General features: G+C 42.4%; 1 protein-coding gene across 2 annotated transcripts in view; it reads left to right on the top strand.

Annotated features, from left to right (window-relative positions):
- Nucleotides 1–25,913, top strand: part of KAT6A (lysine acetyltransferase 6A) — a 63,250-nt gene that overhangs the window by 21,263 nt on the left and 16,074 nt on the right. For both annotated transcript variants that reach the window (XM_067545479.1, XM_067545471.1), the window contains exons 3-11: nucleotides 4,279–4,387; nucleotides 6,238–6,353; nucleotides 6,543–6,624; nucleotides 7,425–7,560; nucleotides 9,732–10,048; nucleotides 14,138–14,256; nucleotides 22,607–22,722; nucleotides 24,147–24,288; nucleotides 24,784–24,945. In XM_067545479.1, coding sequence (XP_067401580.1) covers nucleotides 4,279–4,387; nucleotides 6,238–6,353; nucleotides 6,543–6,624; nucleotides 7,425–7,560; nucleotides 9,732–10,048; nucleotides 14,138–14,256; nucleotides 22,607–22,722; nucleotides 24,147–24,288; nucleotides 24,784–24,945 — 1,299 coding nt within the window. The remainder of the gene's footprint in view (nucleotides 1–4,278; nucleotides 4,388–6,237; nucleotides 6,354–6,542; nucleotides 6,625–7,424; nucleotides 7,561–9,731; nucleotides 10,049–14,137; nucleotides 14,257–22,606; nucleotides 22,723–24,146; nucleotides 24,289–24,783; nucleotides 24,946–25,913) is intronic.

The raw sequence follows: 25,913 nt of genomic DNA, 5'->3' as shown, positions 1-25,913 counted from the left end.
GAGTACAGTTCTCACCTATGTAGGATTTTAAAATTTCAGAAAGGCAGGACTTTCACAGCCTCTTGCTGATTTTAAATATCACCTCCGCAGATGCCTTATGAAAAGAACAATATGAATAATTTGAAATTTTAAGGTAGCATATTTTTATATGTCTTTGTTTAAAACGAGTTATCAAACGGAAGTGTAATTCTGTGAATAAAAATGCTGTTGGGCATTGGGCCCTCAAATAGGAAATATCTTCCATGTTGTGTTGTGGATATTAGTCATCCCACTGTGTAAGAAGGTGTAAGGCACAGTCTCATAAATTCATAGACTCTAAGGTCAGAAGGAACCAATATGATCATCTAGTCTGACCTCCTGCACAATGCAGGCCACAGAACTTCACCCACCCACTCCTGCATCAAACCTCCAACCCACGACTGAGCCATTAAAGTCATCAAACCATGGTTTGAAGACCCCAAGGCACAGAGAATCCACCAGCAAGTGAGCTGTGCCCCATGCTACAGAGGAAGGCAAAAAATCTCCAGAGCCTTTGCCAATCTGCCCTGGGGGAAAATTCCTTCCCATTCCCAAATATAGCGATCAGTTAAACCCTGTCTCTGAAAATATGAATGGTGTTAATATAATATACAACATAGGAGTTCTGGAATACTGTATTTTCATTAATACATAAATGTTAAGTGGTGAGAGGCCACCTAGTCAGATATACCTGACCCAAAAAAAATATATTGTGGAAAAAGGAAAACTTGGACAGCTAAGATTTTGAATTTCACTGGGAATTCATTTGGCCTAAATTCATAAGAACATAAGAATGGCCATACTGGGTCAGACCAATAGTTCAGCTAGCCCAGTATCTGGTCTTCCAACCGTGGCCAATGCCAGGTGCTTCAAAGGGAGTGAACAGAATACAACAATTATCAAATGATCCAGTCCCATCATCTGGCAGTGATAGGCTTGGACACTCAGAGCATGGGCTTGTATCCCTGACCATCTTGGCTAATAGGCATTGATGGACCTATTCTCCATGAACTTATCTAAATCTTTTTTGAGCCCAGTTATAGTTTTGGCCTTCACAGCATCTGGCAACGTGATCCACAGGTTGACTGTGCGTTGTGTGACAAAGTACTTCCTTTTGTTTGTCTTAAACCTGCTGCTTATTCATTTCATTGGGTCACCTCTGGTTCATTTCTAAATGACAGCTTAGTGTGAGACTTGGACACTCTTGTGGCTTTCAAGAGTAGATCAGAAATCTTTTGGACCTATTTGAATGTATGGAGTAATTGTATTATCTTACAGTCCTTTAAAGATGATGAGGCTTCACTAAAGCAAACCTGTAAAGTTTTCCTTGAGATATGTGAGTGACTGAGACTAGGATCTGATACAGAATTCAGTCCTAAAAGGACTAAAAGTATATTGTTTATATTGAGTACTTTTATCCCTGCTCTTTTGTAACCGAACAGAGCTTTTATATTCAAAACAAATCTCTAAGTACCCTTAATTGCTTAAATTCTGCTTTCTGAGTTGGTGGTATTTTGCCACCTTTGAAAATTAGTAGCATAATATAAAATCACATTTCCAAACTTAGATGTCATTGTTCAGCTCTCTTCTGGTTACATTGCTTCTCTCAAATAGGACTTAACCAAAGGCACATCAGCATCATGTTAGCTCTTCATTCTGACTAAATTGGAAAGCTATACAGTTTCAGATGTAAATGTAGAGATACCGTTATTTATTGTCTAATGGTCAGTTATGTAAAGTAATTTTTTAACTGCACTATTGTTTCATATACTAACTTGTCTCTGAAAGATTATTCTGATGTAGTTCAGATTTGTTATGAAAATGGACCATAGAACTCCAGGCTGAAACAAAATCTCCCTTCGGAGGGGGGATGAGAGAACGGGCACAATAAAATCCAGGATGTGACATGGTTTTATTTAGTGAGCAGGTTGCTGGCTGACTTGGACAGGTAGAAATCAAAACAGATTAACATACTATGTTTAAAAGAAGCTCATGAATGAGAAATAAATTCTGTCTAAAAAATTCTAATGACTGATCTAATCGATCACTGATTAGAAATAATTAATTTAAAATGTCAGCAAAGGTTGTTTTGATGGGTTTAAACCAGTGGTCCTCAAAATTTTTAGCTCATCTCCCTCCCCATATGCCCACCCAGCTGGGTCTGGGAGTGGGGGCCAGGGGCTGCGGCTGGTAGTCAGACCGCAACGGCCAGGAGCCCGGGACCGAATTGGGAACAGCAGCTGTAGGTTGAGTCGGGAACAGTGGCTAGGAGCCGCAGCCAGGTGCCTGAAGCTGGGAGCAGCCCCATGGGCAAAGCCGGGGAACTGCGGCTGGCAGCCAGGGCTGGGCGTGGGACCAGGAGCTGAGACGGGAGTCTCAGTTGGGGGATGAGGCCAGAGCAGAGTTTGGGGTAGAGTTTAGCAGTGCTCCCTCCCTGCTCCCTCCCCACTCCCATGGGAGTGTCTGGCCCAGGCCCTGCAGCGCCCTCTTCCCCAACGTTCGTCTGCACCCCCTAGCGGGGCATGCCACACAGATTGAAGACTTCTGGATTAAACCCTAAAACCATTGTACTGCTTGTACCTTTGCTTTGAAAGAGGAGGACGTGTTCTTGCTGGGCTTCTTATCAAGAAGGAGCTGCTGTGGCCCAGAGGCAAGAGTAGGACTGGAGAGATGTGGGTTCTGCTTCTGGCTTTACCACTGGCCTGCTGGGTGATTTTTTGGGCAAGTCACTTCACTGCTTTACCTCCGTTTCCCCATATGTAAAATGCAGATAATGATACTTTGCCTCCTTTATAAAGTGCTATGAGATCTTTTGATGAAAATAGCTCTGTAAGAGCTAGGTGGTCATGTTGTTGTGGCAGAGATCATGTTGTTTAATAATAAGGTAATTTGCACTTGGAGGAATAAGTGCTGTATAGAAAGAGGAGACTGCAGCTAAGGAGAGGCAGTGAGTTAAAAACATCTGACAGGACACTACAAAAGGAAGAGAGTAAAGGTTCCTAAAATCTCAATTCACATAACAGAAATTAATGCACCAGAAAATCTCATAGTTCCTATGGCATGAACAACTAACTGTGTGGTATCCTAAGCCTAACCAGGAATGAAAAGATGAGGTTTGTGTTTGCCTAGTATATTCTTTCCTCTCCCAATTTTAAATGAGGACATCATCATCCGAACTGTGGATGGAGAAATTTACACCTGGATCATCCTGCCTAGTTTTCACTTCCAACAAGAAACATGTCAGATCCTGCCAACAAGAGAAGAGAGATGTCTGTGTGTTGTGTCCATCTTTCTGTGGGGTTTTTGTCTCTTAGCCAGAATCCTAACCCAGAATGAAAGAAAGGGAAGGGAATCCCTCAGCTAATTCATCCCAGGGATATAATTAGATTCAGAACCAGTGGGGCAGGCACTTGGAGATTTGTTAATAGGTTACTCTTAAAATCTTCTTAACCTGAGGGTGAGAGTTAAAACTTCTGGTCTTATCCGTAAGTTTTTTGGGTTTTCTTTTCCAAATAAGTCATTCCTTTCCAGGTCCTGTTGTGCAGTTAGCTTCTAGCCCCATGATACACACTGTAGGAGTTTTCTACAGCATTTGTCTTGAGTGCTTCCATCTGGTGGACACTGTGGATAATACCGATCAGTCTCTGTGCTGTGTATGGTGTGCACCGAAGTCTGCACTGGCGGAGAGAAGGACATAGCAGCAGAGTCCTCCACGTGACATTATTGCTACATAAAATCAGTCTTCCACTTGCAGTGACACCACTGCTGGGTTGATCCAGCCACATTGAAGCATCTTGTATATAAATGAAATCCACACATCTCTTTCTGGCATAGACTTACCTACAGTAATACATGTGACAAAGATCTAAGGGGTATAATATATTGGAGCACTTGGTGTGTGATCGTGTAATTAAAAATTAAATACAGGTGTAGAAAGGAGAGGTACACTGGAAGTACAGAATTAGAGTTGGGAAATGCCAAAATTAAGGGTGAGCGCTTAACCTGCAACCTTAATGTTCTCTTGATATCGTTTTTTACTGGAATATTACTTGTATGTTAATTGCTCTTAAAGCTACAATCCCCAGACACATCCATAGAAAGACAGAATGTATGTTGAATCATGTGGTTAGTACTAAGTTGCATATAATTCTATGTAATTTTTCCTCTGCATACTATGTAATTTGTATAATTATTTGAAAATTTGGACAACAGGTTGTAGAGAAATTATTGAGCTCTTTGATCTCTGCTTTTCCCTCACAGCCGGTTGCTGAACCAATCCCAATCTGCAGTTTCTGCCTTGGTACGAAAGAACAAAATCGTGAGAAGAAACCTGAGGAGCTCATCTCTTGTGCTGATTGTGGCAACAGTGGTAGGTGACCACTGATAGTGCTCCTGGAAACAACTGTACATCTGGGACAGGAAGATCTAGTATGGTGACCTCACATGAGCATCCTGGATGGGGAGCAATAGGGTTTGGCTAGCTGATCTTTATGCTCTTTCAGCCTGGGGGACAGTTGGATTTAACTGTCACAAAGCTAGTTCAGTAGACCCTTGGTAAACTTTTTAGAAGGCTAAAACAACGAGAGTTCTGTGGCAGTGCAGACCTGCTCAGTCGATTCAGAAATCGACGTACTAAGACCAGCTACAAAAGTAGCATAGTGCAGGGCAGACGGCGCGCAGAAGAGAAGCTCAGCAGTCGATGGGAGTTACGCAAATTTTTTGTGTACTTTGCGTAACTCCTGTCGACTGCCACCGAATCTCACAGGTAAGTGTAGAGAGGGCCTCTGTCTCCCACAGTCATCCTCTGTGACTTTGTTCCATGTTGATGACTCCCTTCATCATTTAGCTGCTCATCTCCTTGGCCTCACTTCATTTTACCTGCAGCACTGGATCAGCTCTCCCGTTGACCATAATGGCCACTCTAAGGCCAGGTCTACACTACCACATGCTTTGGTGTCGCTTATGTCACTCAGGGATCTGAATAAGCCACTCCCTCAGCGACATAAGTTACACCTACCTAAGTGCTGGTGTAGACAGCGCTATGTCAGCAGGAGAGCTTTTCCTGCTGACAGAGCTGCTGCCTCTCACGGAGGTGGATTTATTATGCCGCCGTTGGCATATAGCATCTTCACCAGACATACTGCAGCGGCGCAGCTGCATTGGTGCGGTGCTTCTAGTGTATACTAGCCCTTAGTCCTGCCACTTCTTCTTTTTGCATAACTTCTCTAAGCTCCATCCTTTCCTGTCATCCACACAGCTAAAACTCTCACACAGGTTCTCCTTACCTGGTTTCTTGTCTATTGCAACCTCCTCCTCTCTGGGTTTGACTAATCCTATCTTTCCTAATTTTATATCCATTCAAAATGCTTGCTGCAAACATCAGTTTTCAGACTCACCCCTATTTCTTCTCTATACCACATCACATGCAAACTACTTACCTTCACTGCCTAAGTGATGCCAGGATTCATTGTCCATTTATTAGCCCAGATACGCTTATTTGAGAATTTTTCTCTTATGCTGATCCTTCTGCCTGGGAGAACCTCCCCATAAACATCTACAAAACCCCTTTCCAATCTCTGCTTAAAACTCTGTTCTGCCATGATGCCTACAAAAAACTTGAGTAGCTGATGTACTATGACCACTACTTAATTTAGCAACTAGTACTCTCTTTGTTTCCTTGTGCTCCTTACATCTATTGGTATCCACCAGCTTTACCTTGTCTTGTACTCAGATTGTAAACTGTTGGCGGCAGGGGGATAGTCTTTTTGTTATGTAGTTATAAAGGGCCTGCTATGGGCTCTGGTCTATAATTAGTTACAAATGGCTACAGAAAATGTCAAGTTAGAAGATCACTGTACGCAGAAACCTCACGTGAGAGTCACCTGCTCATGTGTTCAAAATGGTAAACATAGGACAATTCAGCTGTAAGAAAGATCTTGATTCATTTCTGAGAGAGAACAAATTGTTACACAAAAATGTCTTCATTAAATCCAAATGTGTTTAACTAGCAGAGAGACTGCCAAACTTTATGCAACGTATCCATTTTTGAGTTGTACCAAGCACCAAGTCCTGGCAAGATCTGTGTTGAACTAAAAGGAGCTTCTGGGTATCCGAACCTATATGTGAAAGATGTGATGAATTAGACTTCCTCTGTGTCTGTCCCGGAGCAGTGATAGCAGTGGAATTGCTTCATTGGGGTTGTTTATCCTTTTTTCATAGGTCATCCGTCCTGTTTGAAGTTCTCTCCAGAGCTAACTGTTCGAGTGAAGGCCTTACGATGGCAGTGCATTGAATGCAAAACTTGCAGCTCCTGTCGAGATCAGGGCAAAAATGCAGTGAGTGCTTCTGGAACCAAACATTTACAGCTTCTGCTTGACTTATCTTTGGTTACCTAGTGAGATTCAGAACTAACCAGTACTGTATACGTTTGTGGTTAAGAACTGGGCACAGCCTGTCTGACGCCAGTGGCAACTGGGAGCTGGGCCTGATGTGATGTTAACCAGAACCGTCTGTCTCTTCCACAGGATAACATGCTGTTTTGTGACTCATGTGACCGAGGCTTTCACATGGAGTGCTGTGACCCACCTCTCACCAGGATGCCGAAAGGTGAGGACGCTGTGTAACAAACTGGGGAATTAAGAGATGTTGGGGGGGAGGTGAATTGAAAATACCCTCATATCAGAAAATGTCACTCATTGCACTACTTTTCAGGTTTTAAAAGCCTTAGAATGAGGAGAGCTTGTACTTTCCATGTAACCTGCAGACGAGATGCCTTCGTTTTTTTCCTCTCCTGCTTCCAGTAGAAAGAATTAAAATGTTAAATTCCTGGTTCAAAACTTTTGAGAGCTGTGAGGGGATGGAGGTGATGGTAGCAGATTATCATGATCAGCTTCTTGGGGTGAGAGAGTAGCTTTGTGTAGAAGGAAGAAACTGATACACAGTCCTTGAAGTGGCAGCAGATATTTCTGTTTGTGCAGTTTGTAGCTCCTGGAGCATAAGCTTTATTTATTCTGCTCTTTTTGTACCTCAAAGGCCACATATAAGGGAAGTCTATGTGGGAGTCTTTCGAGGTGATGTAGTGATGTCTTTACCTAGTTTGGAGGCCCTATCCTTAAGTATAGTAGGAACTCATTCTGTACTATTCTTCTGATAATCTGTTGTCTGAGCTCCTCCATACTTGCAGAAAGCATGCTTAAAAACTTACCGGAAGATCCTTTTTGGAGTGAGTGCTTCCACCAAGGAAGGATTTGCGTTTAGGTTGGTAGGAGTAAAAGGTATTTTTCTTACAATCTTATGGTAATTGCGGGTCTGTCAGACTGTTTCGTCACTCCCTGTGGAAGGGACCTGTACTCTCTCTTACCTCTATTTCTTCCTTCCATCCTATGATGAGGTTTTATGTCTTATAGGTATGTGGATATGTCAGATATGCCGGCCTCGGAAGAAGGGAAGAAAACTTCTACATAAGAAGGCGGCACAGATAAAACGACGCTATGCCAACCCAATAGGACGTCCCAAAAACAGATTAAAGAACCAAAATACAGCGTATGTTGCCTTAAGGAGAAAAGGAAAGTGCGGGAGGGAGAGAGTGAATAAATAAGACTCTTGTGAAGGGTTTAGTGTCCTACCTAGAGTGAATATCTATTAGCGCTGGTCTACACTAGGAACTTAGGCCTTGTCTATACTTAAAAAATACATTGGCCTAACAGGTCAACTTACAGCGACTGCTATAATTACAACGGTAGCTGATGTCCACACTGCCTTCCTTGGGTCGGTGGAGTGCGTCCTCACCAGGAGCACTCACATCGACCTAAGAGGCAGTTTGGGGAGCTGAGAGCCCTGTCTCTCTGCTCTGGGCTCCCTGTGGGTTGTCTCTTCTTCCACCACACCCCTACTTCCCCCCATCCTTGGTCCCAGGTGGGAGCCTGGGGAAGCCGCCAGGGACTTCTCCCCTCTCCTTTCCCTGCTGGGAGCTGGAGGAAGCCACTTGGGGCTTCTTGGTTCCTGCTCTCGGGTGTGTGTGTGTGTGTGTGTGTGTGTGTGGGGGGGGGGGGGGGGCGCAGCGCAGCCATGTCAATTCCACAGTTCAGCTGTGTAATTGACAAGGCTGCCCTGGGTGGGGGAGCAGGTGGAGAAGCACCGGGACTTCTCACCCCAGTACTCAGCCAGGAGCAGGAACCAGCCGCCCAGGCTTGCAGCAGCCAGGGCTTGGGCTTTCTTGTCAATCTCACCACTCCTGCAAGAATGAGAACCCCACTGCCAATGTAAGGAGAGGCAGTATCTACATTGAAACTGCGTCACCCTAACTGAGCTGACAAGAGCCCTACACCTCTTATTAAGGTGGCTTTATTTTGTTGAAAAAACAAGGCAGTTTTGTTGGCAGGGGATTGATTGCACTGTGTACAGCACTTCTGTTTTGTTGACCAAAGCTGACTTTGGTTGACAAAACTCTTTAGTGTAGACCAGGCCTCACATTGGCCTAGCTATGTCTCTCAGGTATGTATCCACACCTCTTAGAGACATAGGTATTCCAACCTAACCCCCCAGTGTAGCCTGTGCTAAGTCGACGAAAAAATTCTGTCAACTTAGCTACCATCCCTCACAGAAGTGAATTATCTACACCGAAAGGAGAATCTCTCCCCTTGGTTTGTAGTGTAATGTCTACACTGAAATGCAGCAGTGTTACGGCTGCAGTGGTGCAGCTGTGCCATGGTAGCATTTGAAGTGTAGACATGCCCTTAGTACATAATTTTATCCACAGTACTAACATGAACTGTTCTGCACAGAATTGAATTTCTCAGACTCCTTTGTACAGTCCAGGAGTGTTGGGGCATTTGTTTAGTGCTTCTTCGTCCTTTTGCCATCACTAGATGTTCAGATTTAAATTACTTAGCACTTGTTACCTCAGATTAGCTCCAGCCTGAGCCAAGAAGTCTACACAACAAGCCCTGCCGCCCAAGCCCCACAAGCCTGAGTTGGCTGGCCCAGGCCAGCTGCGAGATTTTCTTTGCTGTGTAGACATATCCTTAGTTTGCAAAGTAAATCTGTGAAGAGAATAGCAGTTGTTTCATTGATGTCTGCCTGGGTCAACAGACATTGTGAAGCACTAGCTCTGAGAAGCATGAACTGCTTTAATTATTTCAATGGATTTTTAAGTTTAAAATCTAAAAGATGACAATTTCAATATCAACATTCTTAATTATTTCACTGCTGATGGTTTTAGCAGAAGCAGCAAGCTAATATGCATATCTCACAGTCCTCAGCTGTCAGAGCTTTCAGCTTCCTCCTGATGGTTTCTACAATGCACTTGTATGACAATACAAAATCTTTGGCATATCAAAAATTGAAGATGTGGGGACAACATAAATAAACTGACTTAAACATGAAGATTACTAATACTGTGGATGCTGTACAGATTGCATCATTCAATTTCATTTTTCATTGAGTAAAAACCTACATTTTTATATTTAAATGAATCTGCTAGAGAATTTCCAGTGTATGCAGGAATAGTCTTGGAATTGTGCTGTGGAACTTAGGCCCAGATTGTCATGCAGTAAACTGGACTGTGATTATCACTTACTGAATTGTGCAGGTGATGCCTAGATACCATGGTGATTGGCATGATACATATATGTTTAACCAGTTTATTTTACCTAAATCTCTCTCTCTCTGCCACATCTACTGACTGGCCTTTTTTTAACCTACTGGCTCTTTAGATCTAAAGGCCCCTTCAGCAAAGTTCGAACTGGCCCTGGTCGGGGCCGGAAGCGCAAGATCACACTATCCAGCCAATCAGCATCATCAGCAGAAGGAGGATATCTGGAACGGATAGATAGCCTGGACTTCTGCAGAGACAGCAGCATGACCTTGAAATTTAACAAGAAAACCAAAGGGCTCATTGATGGCCTTACCAAATTCTTCACTCCCTCCCCTGATGGGCGGAAAGCTCGAGGGGAAATGGTGGACTATTCTCAGCAATATAGGATGAGGAAAAAGGGCACCAGAAGATGTAGCACTTCAGACTGGCCCACAGGTAAAGATCTGTCCTCTTGCCAATGAAGGCAGCCTCTTTTAAGCCAGGAGAGCGTCCACTGAGGTAGAAAAATTTGATCTAGAGAGTAACAGATTCAAGTGCAAAAATCAATTAGACATGATAATAGAGTGACAAGGTGGGCGAGGTGGTAATTTTTATTTGACCTGTTTCTGTTGGTGAGAGAGGCAAACTTTTGCGCTTACATAGCTCTTCTTTAGGTCTGGAAAATGCACCCATGGTGGTCTACACTAGAGAGTTTTTGTTGACAAAACAGTGGCGGTGTACAGACTAAAATGTTTCTCCCACCGATGCAACTCCATTGCTATGCTGACATAATAAAACCACCTCAGTAAGAGGTGTAAGGTTTATGTCGGATTAGGGCAACTCAGTATCAGTGTAGACATTGCATCCCTCACATCTGCTATGGAGCTGTCATTCTTGTCCATTTCCTGTCAAGAAAGGCCCCCTGAGAAAATTGACAAGGCTGGCAGTCAGGAATGGGGAGTGGGGCCCGAGAAACGGGGGCAGCTGGACTCCACTCCTCAGGGGCGAGAAGCCCTGGGTGGTTCCCCCCGGGGAGGTGAGGGGTGAGAGAGCCCGCTGGGAGCTTGTGGGGCTTGTGGTAGGGTGCCGAGAGACCAGGCTCTCAGCTCCCCACACTGCCCCTCTTAGGTCGGTGGAAGTGCTCCTGGTGATGACACACTCCTGTGACCCAAAGAGGGCAGTGTGGACATCAGCCATCGCAGTATTTACTGCAGTGGCTGTAGGGCAACCTATGTGAGGTCCACTTATTTTCTAGTGTAGACATGGCCTCGGTGTCACAGCTAAATACAAGGTAGAACAGATTGTTTAGCGTAAGTAGTTAAGACATATTTCAAGGGACTGTTCCTGGTGAAGTGGCCAGTTAACACCTCTGCAGTCACAGGGGGAAAGAGCGGTGGAGGGGTGTTACCTGGGTTATAGATTGTTGTAATAAGCCATATTACAGAATGTCTATTTAGTCCATGGTTTTTAGTATTGAGCAAAGTGATGAATTTTGTCTTTTGAAGGTGCTATGCAGGTGCTTCCCGTTCTTTTGTTTGTTGCTTTTGTTTTCTTTTCCCTCCTGTGACTGGAGAGGTGTTAATGGGCCACTTCACCTTGAATGTCCCTTGAAATGTGTGCTAACTACTTATGCTAAACAATCTGCTCTATCTGTATTTAGCTGTGACACTCTGAGTGGTACATTTCCTAGACATGAAGAAGAGTTCTGCGTGAACTCAAAAGCTTGTCTCTGTCACCCACAGCAGTTGGTCCAATAAAAGAAATTACCTCACTCACACTGTCTCTCTAATATCCCAGGATCAACATGACTACAACTCATAGATGTCATGATAGAGTAGCAGGCTGGGAAATGGAAGTGAGGTGGAGACCTTGACTTCTCTTGTATGGAAGCAAAGAGGAACTTAAGGTTTGCAGATGGATAAAAATCCAGCTCAAAATGAAGGGGCTAAGCTAAAGGGTAGCCTGAGAAATCTGTAAAGTAATGTCAAGTCTTGTTTGGGAAGATGGAGTAACTCAGAGGCCATAACAATGGGAAAAGATGTGGACTGAAGTTAATGAAGGATCTAACTTCATAGCAGTTCTCTTACAAATAAGGAGATGGAAATATGAAACCGGGAGCAACTAAAAACAAACCTGTGTGATAGAAAATTGTGAGTTTCTTTTGTGTGGCGTAGGCCACGTGTAGAAGGTCTGTACTGTTCAGAAATGTGAGAGGACCTGCTTTGAGCAGTCCTGCACACATTCCTACATGCCACTAGATGGCACCCTGGAGCAGTGGTTCTCAACTTCCCAGACTACTGTACCCCTTCAGGAGCCTGATTCGTCTTGTGTACTGCAAGTTTCACCTCACTTAAACTATTTGCTTCCAAAATCAGATATAAAAATACAAGAGTGTCACAGCACACTTACTGAAAAATTGCTTGCTTTTTCATTTTTACCATATAATTATAAAATAAATCGATTGGAATATAAATATTGTACTTACATTTCAGTGTATGACATATAGAGCAGTATAAACAAATCATTGTCTATAAAATTTTAGTTTGTACTGCCTTCACTAGTGTTTTTTATGTAGCCTATTGTAAAACTAGGCAAAGATCTAGATGAGTTGATGTATCCCCTGAAAGACCTTTGTATACCCCCAGGGTACACATACCCCTGGTTGAGGGACACTGCCCTGGAGGGCATTAACTCCCCTCACTCTGTCTCCAAGCCCTTTTTTCAGCTGAAGATTGCAGTATGGATTGCAAATCAAGTGGCAGTTTTTATGCTGTTTTCAGTCTTGTTGGGTAATTTCCTGTTTTATATGTCAAGTAATAGCCCCTTTTCCAAAGCACCAATAAGATGATTAATCACTTAGTCATTGATTGCTTTAACTTTCCCTATACAACCAGTGGATAATATTCAGCAATGCCGTGCAGGAAACCTCTGTTTAGAAGAAATTAGGAATATGGATACAATTTTGTTACGGTTATTTTTAGTAAAAGTCATAGAGAGGTCATGGGCAATACACACAAATTCATGGAAGCTGTGACCTGTCTGTGACTCGTACTAAAAATAATGGTGGGGGGGAGGAGGCTAACCAAATGTCCAAGGGGTAAGAATGAGAGTCCTACCCCCACTGCAGGAGGGGGAGTGTGCAGCAATCATGGCGAGTGGCTCCGGGTCCCCCATCGAGTGCTGCAGCTCCGAGCTCTGGGGTCCCTGTGGTGGCTCAGGGCTCCAGTGTCCACCCCAGCCACAACTGACGTCTCTGGGATCCGCCGCTGAGGCTGGAGGTTGCGGGAGGCCCCATGATGGCTGGGAACTGCGGGGGCCGACGGGGCTTTGGGTTCCCCAACCCTCGCCACGGTGGACGGCAGCAAGGTGTCCCCACAGCCGGCAGAGGCTTGGGGTTCTGGGGTCCTGTCACCGCCCACCCCAGATCGTGATTGTGGGTCCACCTGTGGTGGCTGGGGGCTGCGGGGTTCCCGCTGCCTGCGGCAGCTCAGAGCTGGAGGGTCACTGCTGCTCACCCCGGCAGACAGCAGCATGGATTCTGCTGATGGCAGCGGATCAGGGTTCCAGGGTCCACCCGCCATAGCTAGAAGCTCTGCCATCGCCCCCTGTGGCAGTTGATGGCTCCGGGGTCCCTACAGCCCCCAGAAGCTGAAAAGGATAATGTCACTGAGGTCTCTGGAAGTCACAGAATCCGTGACTTCCATGACAAAATCTTACCATTAGTCATGGTAAAATTAAGCAAGCTTCATGGAACAAAAAAGGACAAAATCAAAGACTAAGACTAAATCAAGGACTAAGCTAGAGCCCTGCCATGCGTTGGGCTGACAGCTGGAGCCCAAGAAGTCACAGAGAGCTGTTAACATCACGGAATTCATGACCTCCATGACCAAATCATGTCCTTAATTATGAACATCAGACTGGTTGACGCTGGAAGTGTAAAATGGGCACTTGATGGTTGTGGGATGGCATGCAGTGCTGTAATCTCCATCACTCTCAAGTAATCCCAGCAAGTAGGCTGCAAAGTGCTGTTGTGGCTGCAGAGGTTTGTTGAGAATTGAGAATGTGGTGGCTCTAAGGAGTTCAAGTGCCTTTTCTGGTGGTGTTGAGATACAGGAGGAAAAGGTGCTTCCTGCAAAATGCAAGTCTTTTAACTTTCACTCAGGTTGTTCATGTAGTGAAGTATTGTTTCTGCTGGTTGCGAGGTGTATATCCCAGTCTGTTTTGGCTGACTGGATCTCTGTTTACCAGAAATAGAGCAGTAAGCCATGTGTAATTTCCTTTGTTTCTAAATTCTCACTGTGTGCCTGTCATTGCAATAACATGAAAGTTTAAGAGACCAGCTATTTAACCAGGTCCAACATGTTTGCATTATCTCTTTCAGGGCCATTGATCCAGAACCATCTATTCCTGTATGGCCCCAACCCAAAAATACCCATCAGAAACATGGCAAAGTAATTAAATGCAGTTGAATCTCTTCCTACTAGAGGAAAGAATACACTTATAGCTATGCTAGTGATCAGTGAGGAATTTCTCTCTCATTCACAGACAATCAGGATGGCTGGGATGGAAAACAGGAAAACGAGGAGCGGCTTCTTGGGAGCCAGGATGTCATGACTGAAAAAGATATGGAGTTGTTCCAAGATATTCAGGAGCAAGCGCTGCAGGTAAAGTCAAATTATTAGCGTCTGGGAAATCTTAAGCCTGTGCTATAAATAAAACCATGGAGAAAAAGCACACCTACTGGTGTCAGAGCAGCTAATTGCCCCATCCCCTCTGACTGAGAGAATGGATAGTTGATTCAAGGAGGTTGAAAGCTGTGGCTGATCAGCTTCACAAACTGCAACATTCATGAGAAGAAGAGGTGTGTGTTGTAAAATAATATATGTTATACTATTGCTTATCGTGCACCCTTGACCGTCATATGTGCCCTCTGTCCACTCACTACTGCATATTCCCTGACTTACTTTAACATTCTAAGATCCAGCAATCATTTAAAAAACAAACCAAACCCGAGATAAATGTTTTCTTCCCCAAATATGGAAATCCTCTCTCTCTCTCTCTCTCTTGTGCGCGCGCGCGCGCACGCACGCACACACACACACACACACACACAGAGAGAGAAAACAAAACAAAAAAATCTCTCTGCCTGAAGCCCAACGTGGTCAGGACTCAGCTGAAGTCCAATGACAGCATTTTTTAAAAAGTCTATTATTTCAGACCTTGCAGCACAGGAATCTGAAATATTATGGCATTGGAAAGGGGAGAGCATGATAGCTTCTATCTTTGGACGATCTTGCTATTTTGGACTTAAATCATTAGATTTTTATTGTTTTATGTAATGGTGGTGTAGCTGTGTTGGTCCCAGGATATTAGAAAGAAAAGGTAGGTGAGGCTATATCTTTTATTGGACCAACTTCTGTTGGTGAGAGAAACAAGCTTTCAAGTTTACACAGAGCTTGGGAAGAAAAACCTGTGTGTAAGCTCAAAAGCTTGGTCCTCCACCAACAGAAGTTGACCCAGTAAAAGACTACCTCTCCCAGCTTCTCTCTCCAATTATATTTTAGGTATTTTTGGTCAAACTGAGAGAGATCCCCTGCAGAGTGAGTGCGAGAGTTGGTGACTGATGTAAAAAAATATAAGCAGTGTCTGTCCTGTACTGTAAAACTGATCTTGTGCAGAATATCATAGAATCATAGAAGATCAGGGTTGGAAGGGACCTCAGGAGGTCACCCAGTCCAACCACCTGCTCAAAGCAGGACCAATGCCAACTAAATCATCCCAGCCAGAGATTGGTCCAGCCAGGCCTTAAAAACCTCTAAGAATGGAGATTCCACCATCTCCCTAGGTAACCCATTCCAGTGCTTCACCACCCTCCTAGTGAAAACATTTTTCCTAATATTCAACCTAGACCTCCCCCACTGCAACTTGAGACCATTGCTCCTTGTTCTGTCATCTACCACCATTGAGAACAGCCTAGCTCCATCCTCCCTGGAACCCCCTTTCAGGTAGTTGAAGGTCGCTATCCAATCCCCCCTCACCCATCTCTTCTGCAGATTAAAGAAGCCTAGTTCCCTCAGCCTCTCCTCATAAGTCATGTGCTCCAGCCCCCTAATCATTTTCCTTGCCCTCTGCTGGACTTTCTCCAATTTGTCCACATCTTTCCTGTAGCAGGGGGCCCAAAACTTGACCCAATACTCCAAATGTGGCCTCACTAGTACCAAATAGAGGGGAATAACCACTTCCCTTGATCTGCTGGCAATCTACTAATGCAGCCCAATATGCTGTTAGCCTTCTTGGCAACCAGGGCACACTGCTGTAACTCCCAGGTCCTTTTCTACAGAACTGCTGCCCAGCCCATTGGTCCCCAGTCTGTAGCTGTGCATGGGATTCTTCTGTCCTAAGTGCAGGACTCTGCACTTGTCCTTGCTGAACCTCATCAGATTTTTTTTTGGCCCAAGCCTCCAAGGGGTCTAGGTCGCTTTGCATCCTATCCTTCCCCACCAGCATATCCTACCGCTCCCCCCCGTGCTTAGTGTCATCCGCAAATTTGCCAAGGGTGCAATTCATTCCATCCTCCAGATCATTAATGAAGATGTTGAACAAAACCAGCCCCAGGACTGACCCCTGGGGCACTCCACTTGTTACCAGCTGCCAACTAGACATTAAGCTCTTGATCATTACCCATGGATCCCAATGATCTAGCCAGCTTTCTAGCCACCTTATATTTCCATACATCAAACCCATACTTCTTTAACTTGCTGGCAAGAACACTGTGGGAGACTGTATCACAAGCTTTTTTAAAGTCAAGGTATATCACATCCACCGCTTTCCCCCCATCCACAGAGCCAGTCACCTCATCATAGAAAGCAATCAGGCTGGTCAGGCATGACTTGCCCTTGGTGAATCCATGCTGACTGTTCCTGATCAACTTCCACTCTTCCAAGTGCCTCAAAATACCTGTGAACATTTTTAGTAGTATTTTTTTCCTGCATATCCCCTTCTTCATTCTATGCAAAATTTCTGAGATCTGGGCCTAAGTGCTTTGGGGGTTTGTGTCTATCAAGCACTGCCCTGTCCCATCTGATTTTGTCATGAGATCTCCATTGGGCTGTTAGTTCAATGACCTTTGTCCATATATGCAGTTTATCTGCAACGGAATGTAGTGCAGTTATTCCTACAGCATCATTAGGCATGCATAGCATTTTATAGGTAAACGGAAAGGACAGATCCCTGCCATGAGTAACTTACAATCTGTTAGACAAAGGTCAGATGGAGGCAGCAAACAAAATGGGGAGCTCTGGAGAAGATAAAATGCTTTTGATGCATACATTTGGTTTTTTATATTTCATTTCATGTTTGAGGGAGCTAAAAGTGCACTGAGCTATCAGATCATATGACATGAACATAAGAATATTAGAGGACAAGATGAGCAGCAGGTTGCAACAGAACTGTGGAGAGCCTTGAAGGCTGTTGCATTAGAAGAGTCAGAGTAGATAGAGCAGGACTGGCTGACGGAAGCTGTCGTATATTTGGACTGCCTAAATAGTAGGAAGTGGGAGCTATTAGCTGGCTGCATGGATTGTCTGGAGCCTCTAGCTACTTACAATAGTATTTTCTAAGTAATTTCCCTAGTTCTGGCCCAGGGTGATGGCAGAATCATGGAAATGTAGGGCTGGAAGGGACCTTGAGATGTCATCAAGTCCAGCCCCCTGCACTGAGGCAGGACCAAGTAAACCTAGACCTAGAGATTTGTCCAACCTGTTGTTAAAAACTCTCCAATGATGGGGATTCCACAATCTTTCTTGGAAGTCTGTTCCAGAACTTAACAACACTTAGTTAGGAAATGTTGTCTAATATCTAACCTAAATCAGCCTTGCTGCAGATTGAGCCCACTACTTCTTGTCCTACCTTCAGAGGCCATGGAGAACAGTTGATCCCCACCCTTTGTATAACAGCCCTGAACATATTTGAAGACTGTTATCAGGTCCACCTCAGTCTTTTTTTCTCAAGACTAAATATGCCTCATATTTTTTTAACCTTTCTCCTAAGTCAGGTTTTCTAAGCCTTTTATAGTTGATCTCCTCTGGACTCTCTCCAATTTGTCCATATGTTTCCTAAAGTGTGGTGCCAGGAATTGGGCACAGTACTCAAACTGAGGCCTCACCAAGTTCAGAGTAGAGCAGGACAATTACCTCCCATGTCTTATGTTTACTCCTGCTAATGCTCCCGAGAATATTAGTCTATTTCACAACTGTATCATATTGTTGACTCATATTCAATTTGTGATCCATTATAACCCCTCAATCCTTTTCAGTAGTGGTAGGTCACGCTATTTGTTCCCCATTTAGTAGTCATGCATTTGATTTTTTCCTTCCTAAATAAAGTACTTTGAACATGTCTATATTGGATTTCATTTTGTTGATTTCAGATCAGTTCTCCAATTTGTCAAGGTTGTTTTGAATTCTAATCCTGCCTTTCAAAGTGCTTGCAACCCCCTCCCATTTTATCTGAAAATTTTATAAGCATACTCTCCACTCCATTATCCCAGTAATTAATTAATATACTGAATAAAACTGGACCCAGTACTGACCCTTATGGTGGGACCCCACTAGATATATCCTCTCAGTTGGACAGTGAATGATTGATAACTACTTTTTCAGTACAGTCTTTCAATCAGTTGTGCATTCACCTTATAGTAATTTCATCTAGACTTCATTTCCCTAGTTGGCTTATGAGAATGTCATGTGGGATTGTGTCAAAAACCTTACTAAAATCAAGATATATCACATACTGCTTTCCCCCCATTCAGTAGATCAATAACCCTGTCAAAGAAGGAAATTAGGTTGATCTAACAAGTCCATGCTGGCTATTCTTTATAATCCTGTTATCCTCCAGATGCCTACAAATTGATTGATTAATAATTTGTTCCATATGTTTTCAGTTATCAAAGTTATGCTGACTGTTATATAATTCCTTGGGTCATCTTTGTTCCTTTTTAAAGATACATACTATGTTTGCCCTTTTCCAGTCCTTTGAGCTCTCATCCATCCTTCATATGTTCTCAAACATGTTCTAAGATTGCTTCAGCTAGTTTCTTAAGTACCCTATGATGAATTTCATCAGGCCCTGCCAACTTGAATACATCTTAAATAGTCTTTAACCTGTTTTTTCCCTGCTTTGGCTTGTGTCCCTTCCCCCTTGTAATTAATATTGATTGTGTTAAGTATATGGTGATCATTAACCTTTTTAATGAAGATTGGAGCAAAATAGGCAGTAAACACCTCAGCCTTCCTGGTGTCTTCAGTTATTAGCTCTCCTTCCCACTAAGTAGGGAAACTAGCTTTCCTTCATCTTTCTCTTGCTCCTATTGTATTTAAAGAACCTCTTCATATTGCCTTTTATCTCTCTTGTTAGGGTGTAACTCACTTTGTGCTTTAACCTTTCTGATTTTGTCTCTACATGCTTTTGCTGTTCTTTTGTACTGCTCCTTAGCAGTTCATTCATGTTTCCACTTTTTGTAGAATTCCTTTTTAATTCTCAGGTCATTAAAAAGCTTCTAATGGAGCCATATTGGCCACTTACTGTTCTTCCTAGTTTTCCTTTGTATGGAGATAGTTTGTATTTGTCCCTTCGATATTGTCTCCTGGAGAAATTGCCAGTTTTCCTCAATTCCTTTTTCCTGTATAAAAATTGCATTAGCCTATAGAAAATCACCATCTGCCTATGGGCTTGTGCCTTATTCTGTCCATTTTTATAATCTTGAATGATCTGTTCCTTCTAAAACTGCAACTGTCATTTGAAATACCTAGTTGTCTGGTGCTTTGCCCTTTCCTTAAGTATAACTATCCCTATGCAGTTTATTCCTCTTTCTCCAGATATTTGGGCTTCTGTTGGTTTACCTTTGGTGTTATACCATAGTAATTGGAAGGAACCCAACCTAAATAAGTCACTGTATACAAAGAGAGTTAATGAATAATGGGTAGTGATAAGTCTGCAGGAAACCAATAAACCAAAATATGAAAAGAGCTATTAACCCTTCTGATCCTGGCACAAACACAGCAGTGCTGTACAGGATTGCTTATTTCTGATACTATTAACTAGGTGATTTAAAAAAACAACAACCCCATAATAAAGTTTAGTAATGACTAGCTTTTTCAGTCAGAGAATTTTGGCTTGGAAAAGGAAATGAAAATCTGAAACTAATCTTCCAGGAGTTTGGACAGAAATTTAGTAAACAAATGCCCTTGTCAAACAGCTGCTGGCCAGAAAAGGAACAAGTTTTGGAAAAACATATTTTGGATGTATTTCGATGTATTTAATATTGCAAATAACCTCATGAAGGCTAACAAGTCATTTTAAAGTGGAGTAGCTGGTTGATTGGTTTTGGCAAGGATTGGGTTAAACAGTGGTTGAGATGTAGTTGATGCCGGGTGCCTGTGTAGAGCTGAGCTAAATGCTGCACCTGATTAAACGGAAATGCACAAGCAGAATGATGTAGCATGGGGAAGAGACTGAGTTTGTGAGTGTCTGAGAAGAAAGTAGAGAGGGGGCAGACCGCAGCAAGTGGGCAAGTTGTTCAATACGTTTCTTGGTGGGGGCTTTCTCCTGATCGCTGCAATGTGCAAGCAGCTGTACTGGAGCTGGGTCTCCACATTTACACTGGGCATTCATTTGGAGGAGAGGTTGGTTGCCGATGGGAGGGCACGGATGCAGGAGACATTGCCACAGGTGCACATTACTCTTTGTTCTTCCTCCTTGTAACTTGCCTGGGGATGCCTGGGGTGATTGTGCTGGTGACTGACTGCCATCTCTGCATTATTGCTCTCAGGAGCAGTGAAGGAAGAGTATGCAATGCTGTTCTACTAGACAAGAATAGAGATTCCTATCAAAATACAGTGTAGGAAATGCTTCACTATGGATTTGCATAGATATAAAAAGCTCCCTACTCCTTTCCTCATAAACTGGCTTTTTGTCAAGAGGTGAAATTCTCACATTGCATATATCTCATTCTGAAGTGTTTTGTATGATTGCACTTTTATTTCACCCTGGGATCCAAATACTATCTTAACACTAATGTTAACTGTTAGCGCTGGAGGTTGTTTTAAAAAATTCAGCTAGTGATGGGTTTTGGTTTTCTTTTTCATTTAAACATTTTTACAGTTCAAATGAAGGTAAACTCACTCCTTCATTTAGCTCCCTTCACATTCGGGAATCTAAGACAAACGACCAGGTCTTTTCCTAAAAAGGAAGGGCCTGTGGAATCAATCAATAAGCCAAGGAAAAAAGGCATTTTTTCAAATAGTGGAACTTTGTATCTACACAGATACCACACTATAATTTTTTAGATTAATTTTTTTTGCTGGGGGAAAGGGGGGTCAACCTCTGAAGAAACTTAGCCTTTTGTTTTCTGCCAACTTTGGTAAGAATGGAAGAAAATATGAATGGAGCATTTCCATTACTGATTAACCCATGTGGTGCTTTTGGAGAGAGCTCTAGGACAGGAGGCATTTGCTTTTTTCTGTATCTTGAGGTATTTTGTTCAGGGGTGTGTGCCTAGGAGAGCTGAATGAATAATATCCCGAGACTTCCTCCTTCTGCATTAGTCCGACTTAGCAGAGTTATACTAAATGGAAAAATCTGGATTTGGGATGTTAGCATCTCATTCCATAACCCAGTAGCCAAGGATGTTTTTAGCTATTTAATTCTACTGGAATATATTTATTTATTGACATTTCACTGACACTGTTCTCATTAATATCTGACCATCTACTGAGAAGTGGTCTAATTTATTAATAGCTGTGCAGTCCAGGCTGAGTCATGTGACAATGCAAAGCCACTGAAAACCTTTGGATTTTAACCATGTGAGTGTCAGAATCTTTTGAAGTATTGTGGTAATGACTGGCAGGTTTAAAAAAATTGAGAGGGCGTGCAATGACCATATTCCAAGCGTTCTATCCTAAAAAATGTTTGCCTGCAAACTCAGAGGGGGATATGTCATTTAGGAGTTTGGCTAACATCCCTCTTGAGGAGGAAAAGGACAGTCTTGAAATATGTCTGGGTTAGGATATGTTCCCAAAGCTCTGGGGAGAGTTAGTCACAGGAAATTTAGGGACTTTTAAGAGTCCGATCAGGAGAATGCAACTACGCACTGGTATTGATTTTTTTTTTTTTAAATATTGCCTTTAAAGAGTTCTCAAGAGTTCTCAATAGAAAGCACCGATAGAAGAGCTGCTCTTTATGCCCTGACCTAATCCTGTGCCAAACAGCAGTGCGTGAATGTGACTAAATAGAAACTTCATGTTCACTTTTGATGTGAGGTTTGCAAATGTATTCGGGGAAGTGTATGAAAATGTTGTAGCCACCAGCTGATCCCCAAGATCACTAGAAAGGGGTTTTTGTAGGAACCTGGGACCCTTTTTTCTAACTTGTTTCTCCGGAGATGAGCAGTTTTGTTTTAAAATTCCTCTAATCCCTTGATGATCCTGTCCTAAACCAGTGACCACACCCTGAACAGAGATTTGTTTGCCAGTTGTAACCCACAACAGGGCATGTGATGTGTGCGGGTATACATTAGTGTTTCATTGGATATATGTATGCCATATGTCCTAACACCATTAGCAGTTAACTCTTTCTCTGCTTAGATATTGCTATAATGTGGATACATAAGCACCTAGATTGAAAGAATATTAGACGGAGTGCTTTATGAAAGTGTTTGTTGTGTGCTGGCTATATCTGGGGCTGTGACCTGCAGGAAGTGAGGATAATATTACATGCATCTGATTGGCATGGAGACATTTGCTAGTTCTCCTGTCTCTGGACTGGGTGCCATGCATGAAGAATAAGTGGTATTGGTGCTGGCTTTAAAAGCAAATGTCAGCATCTTCCTGTTTCTCTATGGTTCCACATACAAGACAACAGACTAGCTGGATATAAACCTGTTTCTCCCACCCTGTATTCCTGAAACCGATAAACTGTTTGATTTTCAAACTTACAAAAATATTTTTTCCTGCACAGAAAGTAGGGGTGACGGGGCCCACTGATCCACAAGTCCGTTGCCCTTCAGTTATCGAGTTTGGGAAGTATGAAATCCACACCTGGTACTCCTCCCCATACCCACAGGAATACTCAAGGTACACTGTGCAAGCTCTTCACCTTCATTGGTGTTTACCATTTGTGCGATAGTTACAGGCTGATGCAACTTGAATTTCAGCATATAAACCACATACATATATTTAAATGCTCTTTATGTTATCTAATGGAATGAGTGTCTTGTGGTCTGTTTCGATCTAGTCAAAGAATTGATAAATTCTATCACAGTCCCTATATACTGCAAGTATAATAAATGCTTTCAAAAGGTGTCATGAGATGGATATGCAGAGAATTGTGATGCCTGGTTCCCTAGGGAGAGAGCACTCCCTCGCTAAGTGATCTGGCACTACATTGTTACTAAACATGGACTGGAGAGGTTGAGTGTGAAGTCTCATTGGTTGTTTAGGTTTAGCTACATTACAACATAAACTGTTAAAGCTTGTTCTGAGGTGAACTTTGAAATAATTTGATTTGGAGCTGTGAAATGGCTGTATATATTTTTGAAGGAGATGGAAAAAGAACTAAGTAGAAAAATTGCTAAGACTAATTTATTTAAAACTATATGAACCAGACCTAAATTATTTCCATTTCCAGATATTTATTTACAGTTGTCATCAGCATACTGCTTCACATTTACCAAACACTAATATGATACATCTGTTTCCTGACCTAAGAGACTGCCATGTAAGAGAGAGTAAAATGTATTTGGCCGTTTTTATGTTGTTTTTTATTCAGTGAGAACTTTGCAAATTGTCTAAACCACAAGTGGTCCCAACATTCAGAAAAAAAAGTCTGTTTAGAATGTGAACCAGCTTTAAATAGGACCATAAAAAGGAAAGATTGAAACCACAAAATATCCTCTCCCACCCAGTCATGGGGCAAGGAGGTCACCATAAAAAATAATCCCTACTCTGCTAAATACTGTGGGATTAGTTAAAAATAAATATAATTAACACTGTACCTGAAGAGAGTAATTGGAATCAAATCAGTATTAGCAGCTCATCATCGATCACAACACTGTGAATGACAAAAACAGAAAAAGGCTTCAGAGAAGTTAGAGACTGAAAGAAAATTACAAAACCCTCATCTAGTCCATCCCCCAATCCAATGCAAAACTGTTCCTTACAATATTTCTCCAGAGTTTTAACTGACACACACAGTGGGGCTTTCACCACTTCCATTGGAATACTATTTCACAGTTTAGCAGAGCTCAGTATGAGTAACACTGAATATACGTTAAGTGTGTTTTCATAATAGAATAAGCAAATGGGGTGGCTTGAGGTATATTTTAGTTTTTGGCTGAAATAGATATTAGGTTAAGTTGTTTGGTTAGTGAGACTGTTTTTACCATTTTCTTTTCCCTCAAGTTAGCAGGACTGAAGAATTTAGTACTTTTGTTATAATTAACAAGGAAAAGCATACAGTGTATTTGTTGGTTTTTCATTTTCTTTACCTTTACTTACAGGCTACCTAAATTGTACCTTTGTGAATTCTGTCTAAAGTATATGAAAAGTAGAACTATCCTCCAGCAGCACATGAAGAAATGTGGCTGGTTTCATCCTCCAGCCAATGAAATTTACAGAAAGAACAATATTTCAGTCTTTGAGGTAAGTTAGGAAAATGATTGATAACTGCTGCTTTCATGTGTGGTTTTAAAATGTGACACTGATGCCTTTACAACATTCATATAGCTCATGTGGGGATTCATATACCGTTAAAAATCTTGGCCTCCCTTTGTCCTTACATCATTCAGCTCTCTATATAAAGAATGGAGAAGTGAATGATAGCCATGAGTGTTATATTGCCGAGTTCACGAGTAGATCAGTAATCCCAAAATATCTGAAAAGCCATGTTTCCCCTAAACACATGCTGAGCCTTCAAAAATGGGTTTTAATTTCTCCTTCAGGCTGATTAACATAACAGAGTTATCAGTGCCCCCAGCATTGTACCCTATCTCATTGAGTATCATCCGAGTCACTCTGCATTATCTGGAAATTCTTTCTTTAATGTTTGAGGGTTAGAATGCATTGAGATATCCAACAGAATCAGGTAATTATACTGTGATAAGTGTAAGGATTTCATTTGTTCTCTATTTCTGTAAGGTTGATGGCAACGTCAGTACCATTTACTGCCAGAACTTGTGCTTGCTGGCAAAACTCTTCCTGGACCATAAAACACTCTATTATGATGTGGAGCCATTTCTGTTCTATGTGCTGACTCAGAATGATGTAAAGGGCTGCCACCTTGTAGGCTATTTCTCAAAAGTAAGTATTTTAGCATCGAGTAATCTTGCATTCAGACTTGGAGCTGTACCGGCTTTGTGTCAGTTTGAGATATAATGCTGTCAAAGGATCTTTCATTAATTGTGGAGGTCCTGGCTTTAGATTATGTATGAAAAATTCAGGGACATGGAGCAACCAATAAAGCCAAATTTCCTCTTAATATTGTTGAACAGAGTATTATCCTCAAAGGAACTTGTATTGCACTTAGCTCAAAGGGAGAAATTTTTAAATGACTTCCTATTCCCTTGGTGGTGATGGGTAGGTTTGCTTGTGAAGTAAACATTGTTACCCATACAAAGCTATCTGAGCTCTTCCTCAGCAGATAAAATCTTGTCTTCGTCTGCAATTTGAGACTCATTTCAAACCCTTTATTTTGTATGCTGGGAATGCAGAGATTCCATTGATGCTGAATACGTTTTAGTATTCCCACATAGAATCCAGGCATATAAACCCAAACGTAAGATTACAAACAGCTACATTTTCAAGTCTCTTTGTCCCAGCAGTAGTGTTTTTGCTTGCAATCCTAACCATCAGAGCAGCCAAGTAAAAACAAACAAAAAAACGCTAATTGCTGTAATCAGTGGTCATCTTCTAACTTCTAGACCAGCACACAGTGGCCTGGATTTTGGCTTCAGTTACAGTGGTGTGAATCTTGGGTCACTCCAGATTTATACTCGTGTTACTTGGATATTAGAATTTATCTCATTGTCTTTAGTATCTCCATTCTGGTGCTTTTGAATGACTAGTGGGGAGTTGGATTCCTACGCTGACCCTCATTTTTATCGTTGTTTCTAAGTCAAAGAGGGTAGCAGATGTCACTGTCTCATTCTTTTCATCCTCCAGGGGCGGTTGTTCAGTAGTAATGACAATGGCTTGGTACTGTTCCATCTTAACTCCTTGGGGATTGTCCTTTGCTGTCCCCAAGGAGCTCTGACTGGGGCTTTCAGTCT

This window comes from Emydura macquarii, unplaced genomic scaffold (genome assembly GCF_026122565.2).
Source record: "Emydura macquarii macquarii isolate MOO-44397 ecotype Brisbane River unplaced genomic scaffold, CSIRO-AGI_Emac_v2 contig_201, whole genome shotgun sequence".
Lineage (NCBI taxonomy): Eukaryota > Metazoa > Chordata > Testudines > Chelidae > Emydura > Emydura macquarii.
The sequence above is the reverse complement of the archived record's forward strand: the minus strand, read 5'-3'. Positions and strand labels throughout refer to the sequence as shown.